Raw genomic sequence first — 18,024 nt, 5'->3', positions numbered from 1 at the left:
TTCTCTTTCCGCGCGCCTTTTCTGCTGCGAATGCATTTATTTTGCGTAAAGAAGGAGGAAAAAAGAGAAAGTGTGTGTGTATGTGTGTGTGTAAATTTGTGTCTGCACGATGTCGCTAGCAAATGTATTTCTGCAACTCACGCTTTACAGAGCATAAAATCTGAATTTTTAATGTAAAAGGGTGTTTATTGCGTACACGATATCTCGTTCCGGCGCACGTCGTAGCACTTTGTCGCGAAAATTAATTTGACAAAGTACGCGCGGCAAATATATTGCAGGACCACTTCACAAAAAAGTATGTCGCGCCAATGCGCGGGATTAAATTAATTATTAAATTAATTATTAATTATTAATCTTACTCGAAATCTAATGCAAGCATAGGCAAGACTGTCGTTATTCATTTGACAACAGAGATTATAATCGTCGTCTATTTCACGCTTAATAAATACGCAATGGAGCAGATTCCCAGGCGTTAGAACATATATTCTTGCTGTAATGATTCGCAAACGTGCGAACGTTGAGACAAGACGCGACATGACTGCGGACGATATCTGATATATTTAACAAAAAATGACTGTAAATCGCGAATGTAACCGTAAATAATTTTTCCCGATCACGAGACGGCGGCGACTTGGTTCACTTTTCACTCTTAAGCTTTATTGCAATTACGGTCCGCCGTTACATAGCTAAGATTCTTTTCTTTGTCTAGCGATCTGCTCGGTCGCCAGTCCGTGTTGAACTTTCTTCGTTTTCCCACGTTGAGTTGTCGTTAAAAAACGCGGATTATTGTGTACAAATGAGGACACTCGTGGTTGCGCTCTCACTTCGTGATCCGGCGTGATCCGGCGGATATAAAACATCAAAGAGCGCGAGCGTGCGTGTGATTGCGTTCCCGATGTAAGAATATTAGGTGCCCCGACGGGACGTAACGGTGGTCACGATAAATCGGACGTGATAAATTTTAATATTATTTCGTGAACGGGTCGCGGTTACGTGATCCGGTTACTGAACGTTTCCTTTAGCTCGCTTATTAATGCAAAAGATATTATTTCCGCTAGTCGAGGCCGTTAGCAGAGCGGTTTGCCGCGGTGAAGTTTGGCGAAGTAATCTGCTTTTCATTACTACTCATTTGCGCAAAAAGCCGTACGGAGGACTGTTTTTGTCGTTTTAAACGAAACCCAATAGCCACAGAAATGTTGCGTGAGCTCAAAGCACCGTCAGAATTATTACCTGGTGTGATATCTCTTTTTCTCTTTTTCTCCTTCCCCTCCCTCCCTCCCTCCCTCCCTTCCCTTTCTCCCTCTCTCTCTCTTTTCTACGAAAGAAACTCCTTTTCACGTCTTCGCTTGTTAATGCGAACATTTCAAAGGGCACTATGAGTTTATCACGACGTCGCGTCTTGCGTGCGGTCAGCTACGTGTCATCGCGTCGACTCGAGGAAAAAAGAAAAAGAAGCACAAAGAGAGACGAGTCCGATTTGTTGTGCGATATTTCGCGTTATGCACACACGCGTGCAGTATGCGTACGAGCGACCGAAAGAACCGAAGAAACAGCGATCGCCGCAAAATCGATGTTTCCAAGTTGAGTGAAAAAAAGAAGAGAAGATGTACAGCTGAAACCTTTATTTGATCTGAATTAAAGCGCAACTGACGGCTTTATTCAATCCGCATTAAAATACAATCGCAGCATTTATACGAGTCTTCGAATTACTCCAAATGCGATCTCGAATCACGTTAATCCTTTCTATTCAATTTCGATACATTCAGAGCGGTGAAAAGTGACTTGTGCATATTTTTAACCCGCGTGGAAATGCGATCATGAGTATTTTTAACGTGATCCTTTATTGTGGGACAGAATTTCTCGATTGCTTGGATATTCTACAACTTCATAGTAAATTACATAGTAAATTACACAATATGTGACAACATTGCCGAGACACATCGTGTGTAATCCCGCGTCTACTGATTATCGATTATTCATTATCGCACATCCTGCACTCCCGTAAAAATCATTCGCCAGGATTTCCCCTTTCGCCGCCGCCGGCGCGATATTCAAAAATGCATTCGCGGCCGTCAAGAAGCGACGCAAAGAGCTCAGGTGCAATCGATTAGGCGCGTCCGGGCGCGTCGGGGGAAAAACAACGAGGTGGAAAGAGACGTTCCAATCCGCTACGCCGATAATCCAGCCGTACCGGACACCCCGCGTGCAGCCCGCTTAGCCGTCGCGAGAAAAAGTAATCGTTGCAAAATCAATGTTTTTCGGCGAGCCGAATTGGGAAAAAAGGACGGAAGGAAGGAAGGATGGGAAAGTGAGGAAAAAAGAGAGATAGAGAGAGAGAGAGAGAGGGAGAAACGAAAGGGGGGAGGAAGAGAGAGAGAGCCAGTTAAAGAGCTCTCGCGCGACCGCCGTGATTTCCGCGCGATCCGCTCTGCGCGGATGCGGCCGACGAGAGAGAGGCGCTTTCGTGCACGCGATGGTTTTCCAATTAGATTTTACCGGCGGAAAGTACGGACAGCACTCGGGCCAATAAATCGTAACGCACTCCCAGCGGGGGGAGGCAGAGGCAGAAATATAGCGCGAGAATTGCGGCTACAATCGCGCGGGGACGATATGGGGTTTGGCGAAGCAGAAGAGAAGAACCGATGGGGATGCGGAGAATGCTCGTCGCGATCGCTCCGTATTTCGCGAACGGCAACGACATTAATATCATTCGCCGGGACGGGCTCGATGAATCTACCGACGGATCCGGATATTGTCGAATCGCGCGATATTATGTAACCAAGTGTGCGAAGTAGAATAATACATATATCATTTTCGTTGTGTCGTCTTTTCGCATGAGCGTGCCGGTTGATCTCCGATGCGGATCTGTCCGGCCGCTATTCTAATTTCCAAGATAAACACGATGGACGCGAGCGACGGGTCGATCGCACACCACCGCCAATCACTGCCGATGACACATGAGCGAATGAAAGCGCAGTGACTTAAAGATGTAAAGGGCGAGTTCGTCGCATTTTTGATCTAGAGGGACAACCTATGAGAATGATCTGAATAATAAAACGACGAAGAATCATGATTTCGCACTCGAGCGCCACGGCGAGTTTAACGGGCGAAAGTTCGGGAAGATCCCTTCTATCGCGACGTCCGGGACGAATCGTTTTATCTAGCTGGAGGATCGCCTCGCTTCTTAAAATACTTTTGTTTATGCCATGCGCCGCTCTACATTTCCGCCAAGTTTCATACTTCTCTGAATTTTCGGCTTGTCAAACTTTCCGTATATCCTTTCCTCTCCCAGTTTAGACAAATCCGGAGAGATACGCGGCTACGATCGCGGAGTCTCCCTATCGAAAGCCTAGACGCGGACGTCTCGTCGCTTACACGGTCGCTGTTAATCGTTTTTATTCCCGACGTCCCGAACATCGCGGGAAATAGCACAGAACGAATTACCAGGGAGGGGAATTATCCGCGTCCCGATCGGTCAAAAGCACAAGTGAAATTACGGTAAATAACATCGGCGATATCCTTTTCCTCCGGCGTTAGAGCCGCCGCTGGAAGCTTTAAGGACATCCCCGAGGGAGATTCCCCGCAGTTCGGCTCTCTTTCGGAACGGTACGCTGGTTCGTACGTGATATAGCATACGAGCGTGTCGATGCCACAAGCACGGAGCAAACCGCGGCAAAATTAATTGTGTGATTTATACGCTGCCAGCGGCAACATATAATTAATCCCTGTTGCGAGGTATTGTTTGTCGCGGACGAGCGAACGCGCGAGGACGTCAAAGCGGGCGAGTAAGTGCGATCGATTTGCAATAAATGGCACTTGCCGCCCAGCCGGTATATACGCTCGGTCAATTCTGCGGTCGATGCTAAATTAACTCAAAATTCAGTAGGCGTAGCCGTGCTTTCCACCATTGCCGGTCGTTTTACAGGACGGAATAATATGTAATTCATCCGTTCTGCGAGCGACCGCGCGACCGACTCTCTCTCTCTCTCTCTCTCTCTCTCTCTCTCTCTCTCTCTCTCTCTCTCTCTCTCTCTCTCTTTCTCTCTCTTGGCCGCCACGCACGGCTCGCTCTCCTGAAAAGAGGGGCTATTAATCTTGATCTTTTTAACAGCATAGTTTCACCGCGACGAAATATAATCACAAAGAACGGAGCTGTTCGGAGCCGCGTTATCGGTAAAACGATGAAGTATATCGCGAACAATATCGCGGCAGTGACTTGTGTAATTATGTAATTTATCTTCCGAGAGATCTAGATGATTGTGAATGTGCGCGGGCGGAAAGCGAGCCGCGCCGCGGAGATATCGCGCGATACTGTCTCGCGAAATTGCCGGTATTTATCCTCGACTCGATCATCACGCCGAAGATGACTTTATTTATTTAACGAACTCTCGAATAGACGCTCTCTCTCTCTCTCTCTCTCTCTCTCTCTCTCTCTCTCGCTCGCTCGCAAATAACGAGGCTGCGAGAGCTCGTGGCGCTTCGTCCTTCTTTATTCATGCGAGCGTACTTCCATTAGTGACATCGAGTGCAGAGGAGCGGCAGAATGGAGCCGAAAAGCGCAACGTAGTTGCGAATAAATCGCGGCGAATAAACGATAGCGCTTCGAATGGACGGACTGCAACAAACAGATAACGAATAAAACAGCGAATTACTTGTTGCACTCGATACTACGGTTCGATATGATTTCGCGGCTTGTATTGTTCAACATATGCATGTTTATGATAACATCTTGCGTAATACAAAACCTCAGTAGCACAAACATTATAATTACCGGTGGATTTTGTCGATTAGTGCATACGCGGAGCGGCAGCTGCATCACGGATGCGCATCTCGCTGTTCGCACATACATACATGTATCCCTGTCACCGTGAGTAATACCCGCTAATTACGTTCCAGACAAATCGGAGCGATGCGAATCGAGTGGTCCTAAAGGATGTGCAACCCAATCATACCGGCAAATATCGCTGCGAGGTCTCCGGAGATTCCCCCACATTCAGCACCGTAATGGTTGCCGCTTATATGCACGTAGCTAGTGAGTATCTCGAGAAGCGTATTTTACATCCGAGCAAAGATAACACGACATGCGCACCGCGCGAGAGAACCGAGCGCGGTTCTCGGCCGAGTGGCTCGAACGTGTGGCAGAGCAAACACGGACTTCCCTATGAATTCCGATGCTCCGGGTAAATACGCGACCGAAAAGGCAGGACGGGAAAGTGACGTTCGCGGGAAGAATGGAACGTAATCTCGCGTGGGGGAATTATCGCGCTTGGAATAATCGATCGTGCAACTAGTCGGGGAATTAGAGAAGGAGAGAAAGAGAAAGAGCAAAGTTTCAACGAAGCGATATTTGGCAGCATCCGGCAGCACACTTGAAAGTAGCGGCACGACCGTCTCGGCCGCGATGGCGCGAAATTCGTCGGGGAAAAAATGCCGTAAGAGAGGTACACGCGATGCTCTCACAGCCGTGTTGAGCGCGGCTGAGCTTCGTTGCGAAATTGCGGCTAAAAGTCGGACATAGAGAATGGCTTTTTAATTTCTTCACTTGATGTTTTTGCAATCTCCGCGCGAGTTAACGAGTGCGACTCGTGATATCGAATTTTCATCTTGCGCCGCGTAACGTGAGCGAATTACACTCGAGCACACTTCTCACACTCGCATATACTTGGCGTAAATTTTTCCCGTTTTCTTCCTCTCGTTCTCCCGATATGTTCGTGCAAGCGAAAAAGAGCCTCTCTTTTCCCAAGTAACGAGGAATTTCCGAGGCACATGAAATAAGCAAAACAGTCGACGTTTTTCCCTCTCTCACGAGCCCAATTAGCCAAGCCGAAATTTTGCATCTGCATTAATTCTGCATATTCTGTTGAACTCGAAAGGCCAATGGAGAGAATCTCGAGATGTAACGTTATACAAATTGCCGTGTGATGCTACAAATGATTATTCGTTGTTGCTCTTTCCGTGTTGAGAATTAATGAAGGGATTATGCAACAATTATTTAATATTTGAATATTTTCACATTTAACCGTCATTAATTAGCCATTATCAATATATTAAACAGTATATTAATAATGTAACATTTTTCCACCGCAAATAGAACATGCGTGTGTGTGTGTGTGTGTGTGTGTGTGTGTATGCATGCTCACGCGCGCGCACGATATGCAAATATTAAATAATTAATATGGATATATAATTTTATATGATATTAAATATAACGAGATTATATATAATTAACATAATAAACTCATGTTGAATATAATGAACTCTTTGTTCATAATCAATCCATTATTTCTTCTATATTGGTGATGGCTTCTATAATTGATAATGGCAATGGCTATAGAACATGGATGTTTAAGAAAGCTGAAAATTAAGGAGGTGTTGGATAAAAATAGTAGTTGCGTTGAATCATGCTGCGTGCTAATAGAGATTTTAATTCGGTTTCGGTATAATGATAAGACTAATCAAAAGCGAGGAAAGATACCGACGGACACAATATAAAATGTCTTACGACCAAAGCAGCGTTATTAGACGCAAAAAACAATATTTGCAAGATTTATACTGGATATTATAAAACTGGTATTTATTGGTCTATATTATTGTATTCGGCCTGTCTGTGCACGAAACTGGCTGTCCGGCTTGATTGTACGTCATGAAACTTATAATCTGGTCACGATAATCTGGATCGATAATTGTTACATTGACTTTCTTATTATGTATCTTATAAATTGCGGAATTTGCGAGATTTACGGAGCCGATAATGATCGGTAAGGTATCGAACGTCGCCATAAATTTGCCGGACTCACAGGACTCGAGTGACACCCGTGGAGAAGAACGGCTTCCTATTTTATCAAGTCGCGGAACCTATAAAATATACACAGCCGCCTGCCAGCGGCTCTCAGCCGGCTGCGATGCAGGAAATTACACGTTAACGTTACAGGTAACTCCCCTGTACCGGAGCGGCTGCTTATCCCGCGAGCGCGAGCGCGACGACAAAAAGCCCCGGCGTCATTAGCCTTGATAACAGCGCGCAATAAACCTGTCCGCAGGACAGAACTCCGTCGATCGGCCCGATGCTTATTGAATCCCGCGCCCATCCGCCGTACGATACAAGCCGCGGTCGAGAAAAAGCGTGAAAGCCGCCGCTAATTTTGCCATTTAGTGCCATCAAAGCGTTAAATGGATAACATTAATTTATGAGCGCCATTCCCCCCCATCGGCTGTCGTTGTTTAGGCTGGGCGCGCACGATCGTCTCGTATAATTCTCGTTCGTAACGCGGATAATTACTGCGACCAATCCTGCCGGCGAGACCGATGCTTTTTACCGACGTCCTTCGTGTACAGCGACACCCATTCCGCGCCAGCTGGGAGACGCATTGTTAAAATTCAATAAAAACATTTCACGTCGCGTCCCGTACGAGTGCGGCCGCGCTCGCGGCCGCCGTCACCGGGGCAGCGGCGAGGTGGACACGCGAGGATCCGTGATGAATCGCGGATTCGGTCGTGACCCGTTGACTTTTTTACCGGCTCCTTCACGACTGTTCCTCGTGCGTTGTCGGGTGCGCTCCTTCTCTCTCGCTCCTCTCCGGCACGTCTCTCGCGCGAGAGCGCCTTTCATTATCGTCGTTGATTATCCTACACGGCGACTAGTATTGTCACCGTAATCGCGCCCAATTAAAACGCAGTTAAGCGAAGGGAGAGACAGAGAACGAGAGAGAGAGAGAGAGAGAGAGGGAGGGAGGGAGAGAGAGAGAGAAAGAGAGAGAGAGAGGAGAGGAGGAGGAGAAAGAAGGAGAGAGAAAGAGAAAAGGAAGGGAGACCGAGGTGAGAGCGAAAGGGAGACGCGATCCAACGCTCGTGGAAAGGAAGAAGATGCGCAGGAGCGTCGAGTCTCGTTCCCACCGTTCCTTACCGTCGCCACCGCCGCCGTCGCTGCCGCCGCCGCCGCTGCCGCCGCCGTCGCCATCGTCGTCGTCGTCGTCGTCGTCGTCGTCGTCGTCGTGCGTCGACCTAACGACGCCACAAGCACGGTAGCGATCCCTCCTTTGAAGGGACGAGGTGATTGCCTTCTCTTTCCGATCACGGATCGCTCGTAAAAGCTCGATACTGGATCGGGGGGGGGGCTCGAATCTCGCCTTGTATCCCCCTCCGAGAGCGCTCTCTTTCTCTGCCGCCGTGCCCTGTCTCGCTCGCTCCTTCCTCCTAGTTCTCACGAGGCCGACCGATCATGCCGTTCCATACGACATACGTTGAAAATGGTAATATCCCTCTCGGCCGTGTCCTTGAGACTCACTCGCGGCGAGAGATCGCGCGAGGAAGGAGCGGCCCGAGACGGAAGTCGAGTCCGGGGAGGAAAGTGAGAGACAATTCCTTGACAGCTCCGCGCCGGACCGCCGGATCGAGAGAGGCAAAAGGAATCGACTGCCTTCTGTGGACGTTATAATGATCCCTCGAGATGTACTTTATACGTTATGTATATATATATATATATATATGTGTGTTACGCGAGAGTGTACGCGCTCGCGAGGCTCGAACTTCGCTTAATGACGATGATGTTCGCGGAAACGTCAGAGAGCCGAAGCTGTGTTCCGCGCAGCTCCCAGCTGACTTATCGCGTGCGAACGCGGGAACGAGCGGCGGCTGTATCGACATGACCCGATAAGGCCAATTTTGAATAAATCTATATGCAAGGCGAGCACGCTTTATATTTATGAAGGCACGTATGTGCACGTACGTGTGCGTGTGCGTGTGCGCGCAAGCGAAGCGCGAGCGCGAACGCACTCAGGCCCTCGGGCTCTGTACGGAAACGTTACTTCTAATTTACGGCGGACGCATCGCTCTTTCAATTCAATTTCCCGAGATGCGGAACGCGCCGGCGCGATATCCGCGTGTAAGCGGAAACCCTCGCGCCATTGTTCGCGTATAAAAGTTATGTTTTTGTCGTATCGTGCGTTCTCTCCTGCGTGTCGTAATTCGTCGCGCGCGCGTTTCTGTACAGCAATTAAGCGCGCGAGCGCAACACTTTGGACATGTTTAAAATTATTAGGGAAAATGTATATTCCCTTTGGTCAACATATAGACAAGCGTTAATTATTTCGTGGAAGAAGAGGAAGCAGGAATGCCGACGTGCTTACGCATGATCCACCGATTAAAAATTTGCGAACTCGGCGAATGAATCAGTGTGTGCGTGTGTGCGTCGGTCGTACGTCGTCTGTAAGATCGTACAAACTATGTTGAACGTAACGCATTGTACGGCTAAGACGTTCGCTACGCTACGCTAAAGTCGAGGTCGCTAAATGGCGCAAGAAGCGTCATTCGCGATTTCCGCGTGAAGCGCTTTTCGATACAGCTTCGCGAACAATGATCCCGGTGGTAGACGATCTCTCGATGCTTTTCTGTCGGACATGTTTTTACGATGATCGGCCGCAGCCGAAAGAACCGGGGACGTAACAATGAGTCCGTGTCTGTCCGTTAGTCGCGGCAAAAACGTACGTTCTACCCGATTGTTATCATAAGACACTTTGAATTTCCAGGTCTGCCGAACGGCGATCCTCAGCTGCGGATGGAGAAGAAGCGCTACGCGGTCGGCGATACTGTACGTGGAAACTGCACGGTACCGTCGGGAAATCCTCCGGCTAACGTGACGTGGACTGTCAATGGGACACCGGTAGGTTGATGAATGTGAAAAGCGTCCGGGGAATCCCCATCGAACGTTCCCGCTGATTCATAACGAGCCGCATAAATATTAATTCCACTCGTGTCTTGTTCCCGGGATATACATATATGTACTGGTCGCCGCGAAATTTTTGCAAGTCTCATCCGTCAAGCCACGCTCGAATTTCTCTGTCCTCCGTGCTACGGTCCCGCTAAACGGATATATCAGATCACTCGTCCGGTCCCATGAGCTAATTCAATTCGGAATGTAAAATCCGAATTTTTGATAAACACGCGCATTTTTGACAAACGTTTCTTCTTTTGTCCGCGGGAATCTCGCTTCTGTCGAATGCGAAAATAACGAATGTCATTTTAGAGTCGCGACTATAGTTAGTAATTATTTATACGAAAAAGAGATGATTGTGTACCATGCACAGTGCACGCGTGCGAGAAGATTCAATTTCGAATTTGCTGAAAACGCAAAATAAAATATGTAATGACATCTTTAATAACATTAATAATAATATACAAACTCACGTCACTTCGAGAGGCAAAGAGAGAGAGAGAGAGAGAGAGAGAGAGAGAGAGAGAGAAACCTCGAGACGAGAAAACGCCGCTTTACGTTTATTAGCTCCATCATATAAGCCATTCAGCTGAACATGGCGGTTGACAATGGCGATTTTCAAGTATGCTATTATTTTGTCCACTTGATACAACATTTCGCGTCATGGTGTGTCTTTTGTTTCTTTCTGCGCTTGTCATCGTCACTGATGACAACGCACCGTCGCGGTCGTCGGTTCATAAAGTTCTTCACGTCCAACTCCAACTTACTTATTCCGTTCGGCCCGGCAATGCGTTTACAAACGCCGCTCTAACGTGGAACATTCTTAATAGCCGTCACGCGCGAATTTTTCAGCACCTCGCGCATCGCGAGTTGCTTTGTCGCTGCCCGTTGAACTTCGCGACGTTTCTTCAGGTGGTTCGGCTTTTCCATTAAAGCCCCAACGGCTTCATATCGTGTTATCTCGTCGGAGCGCAATATCGCGCGATATTACATCAGAAAGGAGAAATGAAATTTTTCGAAAATTCTTCCACTATTGTACTGCGACGACGACATACGTACAATTGTCATAAAAGCTCAGTCTCGCCTCCGTCCGCCTGAGCCTAAATTATTTTTGCAATTAAAATATTTCACCGGCGTTTCACGCTGCGCGCCTTACGCGACAAAATCCCGCATCTTCTCTCTTCGTCGCAGGCAAGACTCACGAGTTCGAGTGCTCGATCCATTAACTTTATTAATTATCACAAAGTAAGCTGACCGACGCGACGCTCTCTCGCGTCCATATGAGGCGCGCGCAACTTAATGAGACGAACGCAAAGAGACGATACGATTTCGCGATTCTACCGTGCGCCTTAATTCGATCATTCGCGTCGCCGGCAGCCAAAGAGCTTCCGCTTGAAGTTAACGCAGACGACGGCTTCTCAACGCGAGGATTCGCGCGATCGCTACGAGTGCGAAAGTCGATACATGCAATGTATAAATTATAACGCCATTAAAATGTAATTACAACTTTTCCAAACGCGGAACGCACGCGTGTGCGTGCATGCGTGCGTGCGTGCGTGCGCGCGAAAGAGAGAGCTTAACACTTCTGCCGTTTTTCAGCTTCGCGTGCATATAAATGTTTAATCGCTCTCGGTGAGCAACGAGAGTATTCTGCCGGCCCATTAAACGAAATTGCTTATACGTGATCGACCGCATTAAGCGCAAGACGAAACGTCGCGCTCGATCGTCCGTCAAGGAGACCTGTCAATCCGGAGGCTCGACGGAATGGCGAGCGCGTGTTCTTGTGCGTGAGCAAGCGCTAGTCGGAGTGGCGCACGAGATCCGTGGAAATTGAGTCGCTTGTCTTGTATCACAGAAGCGACAGGAAACGCAACATCGGTCAATTCCCGACTATCCAGATGACGAGCACGACAACAAAGAGGAGGACGACGATGCGACGACGATGCGACGAAGAGCGGGGGAGGCTTTGGGAAAATGGACGAAATCGCACAGCGCAAATGCTGTTCCCGGCTCGGTTCCCGACGTTCCCGTTACGCGCGGATACACACACGTGTGCACACAAGGCACCGGGGCTATTCAGGAAATTATAAAGATCCTCTCCTCTCCTTCTGGTTCGCGCGTCGACGGCGCGGCCCCGGCCGGCGCGCGGACGGACTTCGTTTAATCCGGAACTCTCGCTCGGAGCGGCGAGCCGGTAATCTGACGTGCTTTTATGGGCGCCCTAAGAATCCGATAAACATCATACTTATAGCCGAATGCACCGCGAATCACTCACGGCTCCCGCAGGAGGCGTTACCGCCGCGAACGAGCGGCAGGAAGTAGTAAGGATACCCGGTTACCTCTACTCCTCGCCCGTCGTGCTCTACCCTGCCCTTCCGCGTGAATTCTTGACAGGGTCGAGGTACTCCGTCGATCTGTCTCTCTGCCCTACGGTTCCTTCCGGTTAATTAATTCTTTACGCGACTACTCGTCCTAACGAACTATCGGTAAAACTGCGGCGTTTCGGCGTTTCGGCGATTGAAGCTGGATCGCGCGACCATCAGGCGATTAGGTTCTGTAATGAGAAAGCTGGAGGACTTCCGCAGGCGCGGACGGCGGTCCTTTTAGCTATAAATTATTAATTCACTCGCGCAAAAAGCAAAGCGGCCGGAGAGATTGAAAGAGAGGGTGTGTGTGTGTGTGTGTGTGTGTGTGTGTGTGAGTGAGAGAGAGAGAGAGAGAGAGAGAGATGATTGCGCGACGGCTACGTCGTAAAGCGAAGTGGGCCTCGACGTGTATCTCGCTTGGAAGTTAATTGATTTCAGAGACTCGTAAATCATCGCGTTCGTTCCAACGCGTCCACGTCCGCGGCGATTGAAGGGTGCGGCTGACTGCGCGAATCACCGCCCGTATTTCATTGATCATTGACGAGCGAATGGCGATCGACAGTTACGCGTGGTCTTTTGTGCATGTGATATCTTTTGTGTGACTTCGCGAGCGAAACGTTTTGTCTGCGACCCGAAGACTAGAGAATGTTGTTTTGCACATTTGCGTTTGTGCCGCGTATTCTTCAGCAGCAGTTGAAAGACAAAGCTGAGGAACCGAAGTTCAAGATGGACAGATGGATCGATCCTCTCAGCACTGACAATGTCAGTCTGTAGTACAATACGTGTTCTCGTTACAGGTGAACTCGAGCTTTATCATGAACATCACGGACAAAGTCGGCGACAATCAGCAGCAGATGACGGTTGCGGGATTGGACTTCGAGACTATGCAAGATAACTTCAACAACGGCAGGTTGCACATCGTCTGTCACGCCAACGTCTTTCATCTGTATCAGAAAAAGGCCGATATACTCTTGATCGAGGAGCGTCCGAAGCTGGCCTCTGTATTAGGAACACGAGAATCCTCCTACATTGGTAGGTAGCGTTGCCATGTTCTTTCTGTTTCATCAAGATAATACTTTCTTTTCCTCGAGAATTTCCTCGCAGGCTCGATCAGGAACCATTTATATGCGTACACGGGAGAAAAGTATCACCATGATTGTTTCACAAATAAGAGAAGCTAAAAACCATATCGAGACAGATTGCACGGACAGATATAATAATAAACTTTTCTTATATAAATCACGCGTGAGCAGGTACATTGATCTTTCAAGTTGCTAATACACAATTATGTATCCTTTTGTTGCAGGCAACGCAGCGAAGAGCACCGCCGAGTGCTTCTACATCGCCGCTATAACTACACTGCTGCTATGCAACCTGAGATAACATCGATGAGTTCGCAATACATTTTACGCGCACGATTGTATCGAGACGGAACGGGAGTGAATCGTTTGTAAAATTTTGAGATTATTACACGGGACAAAGGAAAGAGAGAGAGTGAGAGAGTGAGAGAGAGGGGGAGGAGGGGGGAGAGAGAGAGAGAGAGAGAGGAGAGAAGAAAGAAGAAAACAGTTGAGCAAAGAGAGGGAAATCTTTCGTTGAAATAAATACCGAGCGTATGTTATTCGTGTAAATAGGATAAAAGAAAAGAAACACACACATACAAACACACACACATACACACACACATATACAGAATTTAGCGACTTATCTATGTGTACGCGAACTACGTCCGCCGACGCGGACTAACTTGTAATCCGAATAACGATGTCGTATTATTATGTAATAGACCGACAAAATGTCGCGCCAAACTGCCAAGACGACTTATTTCACGACAGATCATTGTATCGTCTTTTCTATCCTTCGACGATGATTTTTTGATACCTCCTCTATGGCATTTGTAGTCGACGCGAACTGTATCCTGTCATGATTATAGATGAACACTGTTATCGTTTATAAATGACGTTTTATTTCGATGATGATACGAATAAAACGATTCGCCTTCGTTAATTCGTTAATTCGATCTTCAGTACACTGAAACCCCGTGTCTCCCCTTAGCGTTTCCCTGAATCATTTTCATCAGAGAACATTAGATGATTTAGCGCAAATTAACGGATAGTTTGTTAGCGAGTAACTTTACTGTCTCGATCTTACGTAAGAGCGATCGTTAGTTGTAAGGCGAACGTTTAGTGAGGAGCACGTTCTTAATTTATTAACGAATGCATGAACATGTATTTCTGTACAAAGTGAAGACGCCATTGTATTGATTTATTAAATAGACAAAGTTGAATAAATGAAATATGACAGGGTGATATCACAAAATGTGTACGCCTTGACTGAATTAAATAAAACCATCTTATTACTATTACATTGAATCAATTATGTCCATATATATTTCAGAGCTGTCTAGTTTAATGAGGATTTTGCAGGTGATGTGCGAACGCGCGGCAACACGAAATATATGTATACTCGTCACGGAAGATAGTTAAATTAAAATTATCCATTCAGAATCTAACACTTCACGCACGCTCTGCATTTTCCTTCTGCATTTGACTATGGACTTTCATTTCTATCACATCTACCGTCGCTTCCCTCATCTTACTCTTCTCAACGCCAAGTTGCTGGATCTTTTCCATTTGCTCCGTGACATATTCCACTCTCCTTTTGAAATAGTCCTTTGCATCTTCGATACCTTTCTCTGCGTAGTAACCAGTACCAATGTCCACAAGTACATTATTTGCATCTGCCAGTTTCCCAGTTACGTACATAGAACTTGTCAAAGGTACTAATATTTCGTTACCTACAAACACATAAAAATAATACAACAGAACTGTCACAAATATATCCAAGAAAATTATTCTATTTCCTTAATACAAAATTACACAGTTATACAATCATAATTAAAAGAGTAGTTAAAAGAATGACGCCTAAAACTGAAAAAGGTTAAAAAATTCTTTAATTAACTAATCATGATATGGATCTTTACTTTATCCAAATATTACGTTTCCTAACCTCAAAAATGATATACATCGTAAAGCAAATTTATATGAACTACAAATAGTGCAATTTGGACGACTCACCTTCGACGCCAGGTATAATTTTCTCGAGACAAGCACCTGATTCCTGGAATCTGCTCTGTGCAATCTTTAAAGTGTGCAATGAGTCCTGAAATAATCCAAGCTCCTGGTCCAATTGTTGCTTCAGCATCGTCAGCTGCTGGAGATTTAAACTCGTCAGATCGACCTTCTGCAGCTGAGGCCCCGGCTTCATGGAGATTTGCGACATCTTAATACGATGTCAGATGTGAATTATTATTCTTGAAAAGATTACACGTCTCGACGGACACAACTGATTCAACGAGATAACGGATATCACCAAACACGGTAACAGCAAGCGCCAACACCGTGCCTCTCAGCTCACAACTTGCATATCGTGCAGTTTACTGCAATGTATGCCTGGTGGCAGCACAATACATAAAGACGCGTCTGTCATCTTACGAGAGAACAGATAAATTCCAGCTTGGAACAATTGAGCCGGTATTCATAGGCTGCGTTCCGAAATTCACTGCCAGTACTGAAAATACATGGTTTATGTCACGTATACTATAGAATTTCAGTTCTGGCAGTGAATATCGGAACGCAGCCATATGATCTGTTTTTTTAGCTGCATTGCGGAATTAGTGCAATAAGTTAGAATGAGACAATTATATTTTTTCTTTAACCAGACTTTAACCAGACAGAAACTTGAAAGCGGCCAATACGGCATTTTCTGCGACACCGACTTTCCGCACTGGGAAAGGGCGCCATCTGCATCTTGAGCCATTTTGAGAGGGGAACTACGATGCTACATTCACTTTCAGGTCTCGGTGGTAAAATCTTCATGTGGTGGAAGTCCGTATTACATCCACTTTCAGGCGGTTTATATCCGTGCTGCAATCACAGGTGCCATCTCTATGCCAGACTATGCCCGGAAGCCTAAAACGAGCTGAAGGGGGGGGAGCAGGAAAAATAAAAATACGTATTAAATATTAAATCTTCGAATACATTAACATATTAAGTTCAAATTAAACATCGTGCGATACTAATAATGATTATAATATTAAACATTATTTATATTACAACGAACATACGCATACACTAGTATTACATAGTTATAAAAAATGTTATGAAAAAATACGCACTACCCAATAAAGTATTTTAATATATTAACATAATACTATGTTTAAATTAAATATACACGTGTCCGGTAATAAGCTGCCAAGCCGAAATGTGAAGGTAGATCGGTTTAAAACAAACGCAAAAGTCCCATACCATTTTCCAAGATTCGCAATAATTATCGAGTTATTAATTACAGAAATCTGACGAATGAACGCGCGCTGAGATGGATGATTGGAGAAGCGTCGCAGTCTTTCGGGTTACAACCGAGACCCAGCATCGGACATCCAATGGATGTACGTTTCACGTCCGTATGTCCGATTTACGTCCATGGACATAAATGGGACGTAACAAGGATGTCCTTATTGGACATCGGACCTGTAGGATGTCCGATGTACGTCTATCGGACGTCCTATGTCCGAAATTGTGACAAACGTACGTCTTATGGACGTCTTTTGTAAAAAAAATGGACATATAACGGACGTCCAATGGACATCCGTGTGCTGTCTGGGAACGCGTCCCAGTCGAAAAGGTTAACCACTTAACGTGATAATATATTAATAAGGACGAGAGAAATTCGCATGGGATGAAATTCCACTCTTTAACGCTACCATAACCTTTAATTATTCTCCGCAAAATGGCGTCACAACAACTTTGACACTCTGTACAATTAGTTGCTAACACATTTTCTAATCGTACACATTCCTCTTTAATTAACATGAAGGTAACAAATGTCCGATGCTTCGACAGAGTAATTTTCTTTATTTGCAGTAATCAATGAATAGAATAAATCAATGTTGCGTACAGTTGAAAGGCCTCCTCGCCCCCCCCCGAAAAGTTCCCTTCGTCGTTGCGGAACCTTCGAGAAAACAAGAGACGCTCAAGGGCAAGTCTCTCTTGCTTCAACCGCCACTGAAGCCCGCAATGTTTACATCGCGCCGATTGTGTTGATCGGCTCGCTAGTGATGACACTTTTTGCCCTTCGTATTAATACTCGCGCGTCTCGCGTACTCGACCTCATTCCATCAACAGCAGCCGTGCGCGACGCGCTCGTCACTTCCGTCTCGTATAATTGAAAGAAATGTATCTTGTCGGTTCTTAAGATATTCAATCGGCATCGCGTCGGCATCGCGTTGATTAACCGCATAGTCGAATCGCGGGTATCGGCATTAGAAGCGTGAGCGAGTGAAATCCGGAGGACTCCGGCAGCCGGGAAGCAGGACGCCGGCAGCGATACGTTACGTTTCCAGGTATGTGAAATCACTTATTATGAGGGAGGTCTCCGTCATCATTCGACTAGTAATCATGACTTTATGAACCTGCAATTACTGTCGTCAATCTCTGTCTGCCTATTTATTACGTTGTATACAAGAAATATCGATCCAGACAGAGATGGATAACGGTCCATGAACACAGATCTCTAATTCATCTTGTTCTCAATCAAACATTCTGAATAATTCCAAACTGTGTGAGTATACCGGTCTCGTGTAGAACATTCAACGTCTCATATCGCTTCTTAGACTGAAACTTTTTTGTTTTCGGTCAGCGCTTCTTTCAAGTCTGTTTACTCTCGTTATGAGATCCAAATTTAAATGTCCATTCGTAAAAGAGTATTTTCGAGAGCATACAACTGTTGTCTCCGCTTCTTGTTGTCATTTTTTTTCGTCAGCTCTTGCAAGAGCTCCTATCAAGACATTCAATGTCAATGAAGAAAAAAAATCGTAGCGAATATTCTCCACTCATCCCAACCAAACATTCTTTCTCTACCGCAGCTTACCAACCTAGAACGCTAAATTTT

General features: G+C 46.2%; 2 protein-coding genes across 2 annotated transcripts in view; one reads left to right on the top strand and one right to left on the bottom strand.

Annotated features, from left to right (window-relative positions):
* LOC105188411 (uncharacterized) overlaps nucleotides 1-14,119 on the top strand; it is a 62,976-nt gene extending 48,857 nt beyond the window's left edge. Inside the window, exons 3-6 of the mRNA XM_011149840.3 lie at nucleotides 4,897-5,032; nucleotides 9,525-9,658; nucleotides 12,873-13,107; nucleotides 13,382-14,119. Coding sequence (XP_011148142.1) covers nucleotides 4,897-5,032; nucleotides 9,525-9,658; nucleotides 12,873-13,107; nucleotides 13,382-13,458 — 582 coding nt within the window. The 3' untranslated portion in view covers nucleotides 13,459-14,119. The remainder of the gene's footprint in view (nucleotides 1-4,896; nucleotides 5,033-9,524; nucleotides 9,659-12,872; nucleotides 13,108-13,381) is intronic.
* Nucleotides 14,120-14,409: 290 nt separating this feature from the next.
* Nucleotides 14,410-15,512, bottom strand: Pfdn5 (prefoldin 5). The gene is made up of 2 exons (XM_011149841.3): nucleotides 15,153-15,512; nucleotides 14,410-14,872 (listed from the first exon to the last, which is right to left on the bottom strand). Exons 1-2 carry the CDS (start codon nucleotides 15,355-15,357, stop codon nucleotides 14,592-14,594), a joined length of 486 nt encoding a protein of 161 aa, XP_011148143.1. The 5' UTR covers nucleotides 15,358-15,512; the 3' UTR covers nucleotides 14,410-14,591.
* Between the last annotated feature and the right edge of the window lie 2,512 nt (nucleotides 15,513-18,024).

The sequence above is a fragment of the Harpegnathos saltator genome, unplaced genomic scaffold (genome assembly GCF_003227715.2).
Source record: "Harpegnathos saltator strain DR-91 unplaced genomic scaffold, Hsal_v8.6 scaffold140, whole genome shotgun sequence".
Classification (NCBI taxonomy): Eukaryota; Metazoa; Arthropoda; class Insecta; order Hymenoptera; family Formicidae; genus Harpegnathos; species Harpegnathos saltator.
This window is presented reverse-complemented; position numbering and strand designations above follow the sequence as displayed.

Coding starts and splice junctions, on each gene's coding strand:
- Pfdn5 (XM_011149841.3), bottom strand. CDS start 15,357: ATGTCGCAAATCTCCATGAAGCCGGGGCCTCAGCTGCAGAAGGTCGAT. Junction 14,873..15,152: donor AATTATACCTGGCGTCGAAG/GTGAGTCGTCCA, acceptor ATGTGTTTGTAG/GTAACGAAATATTAGTACCT.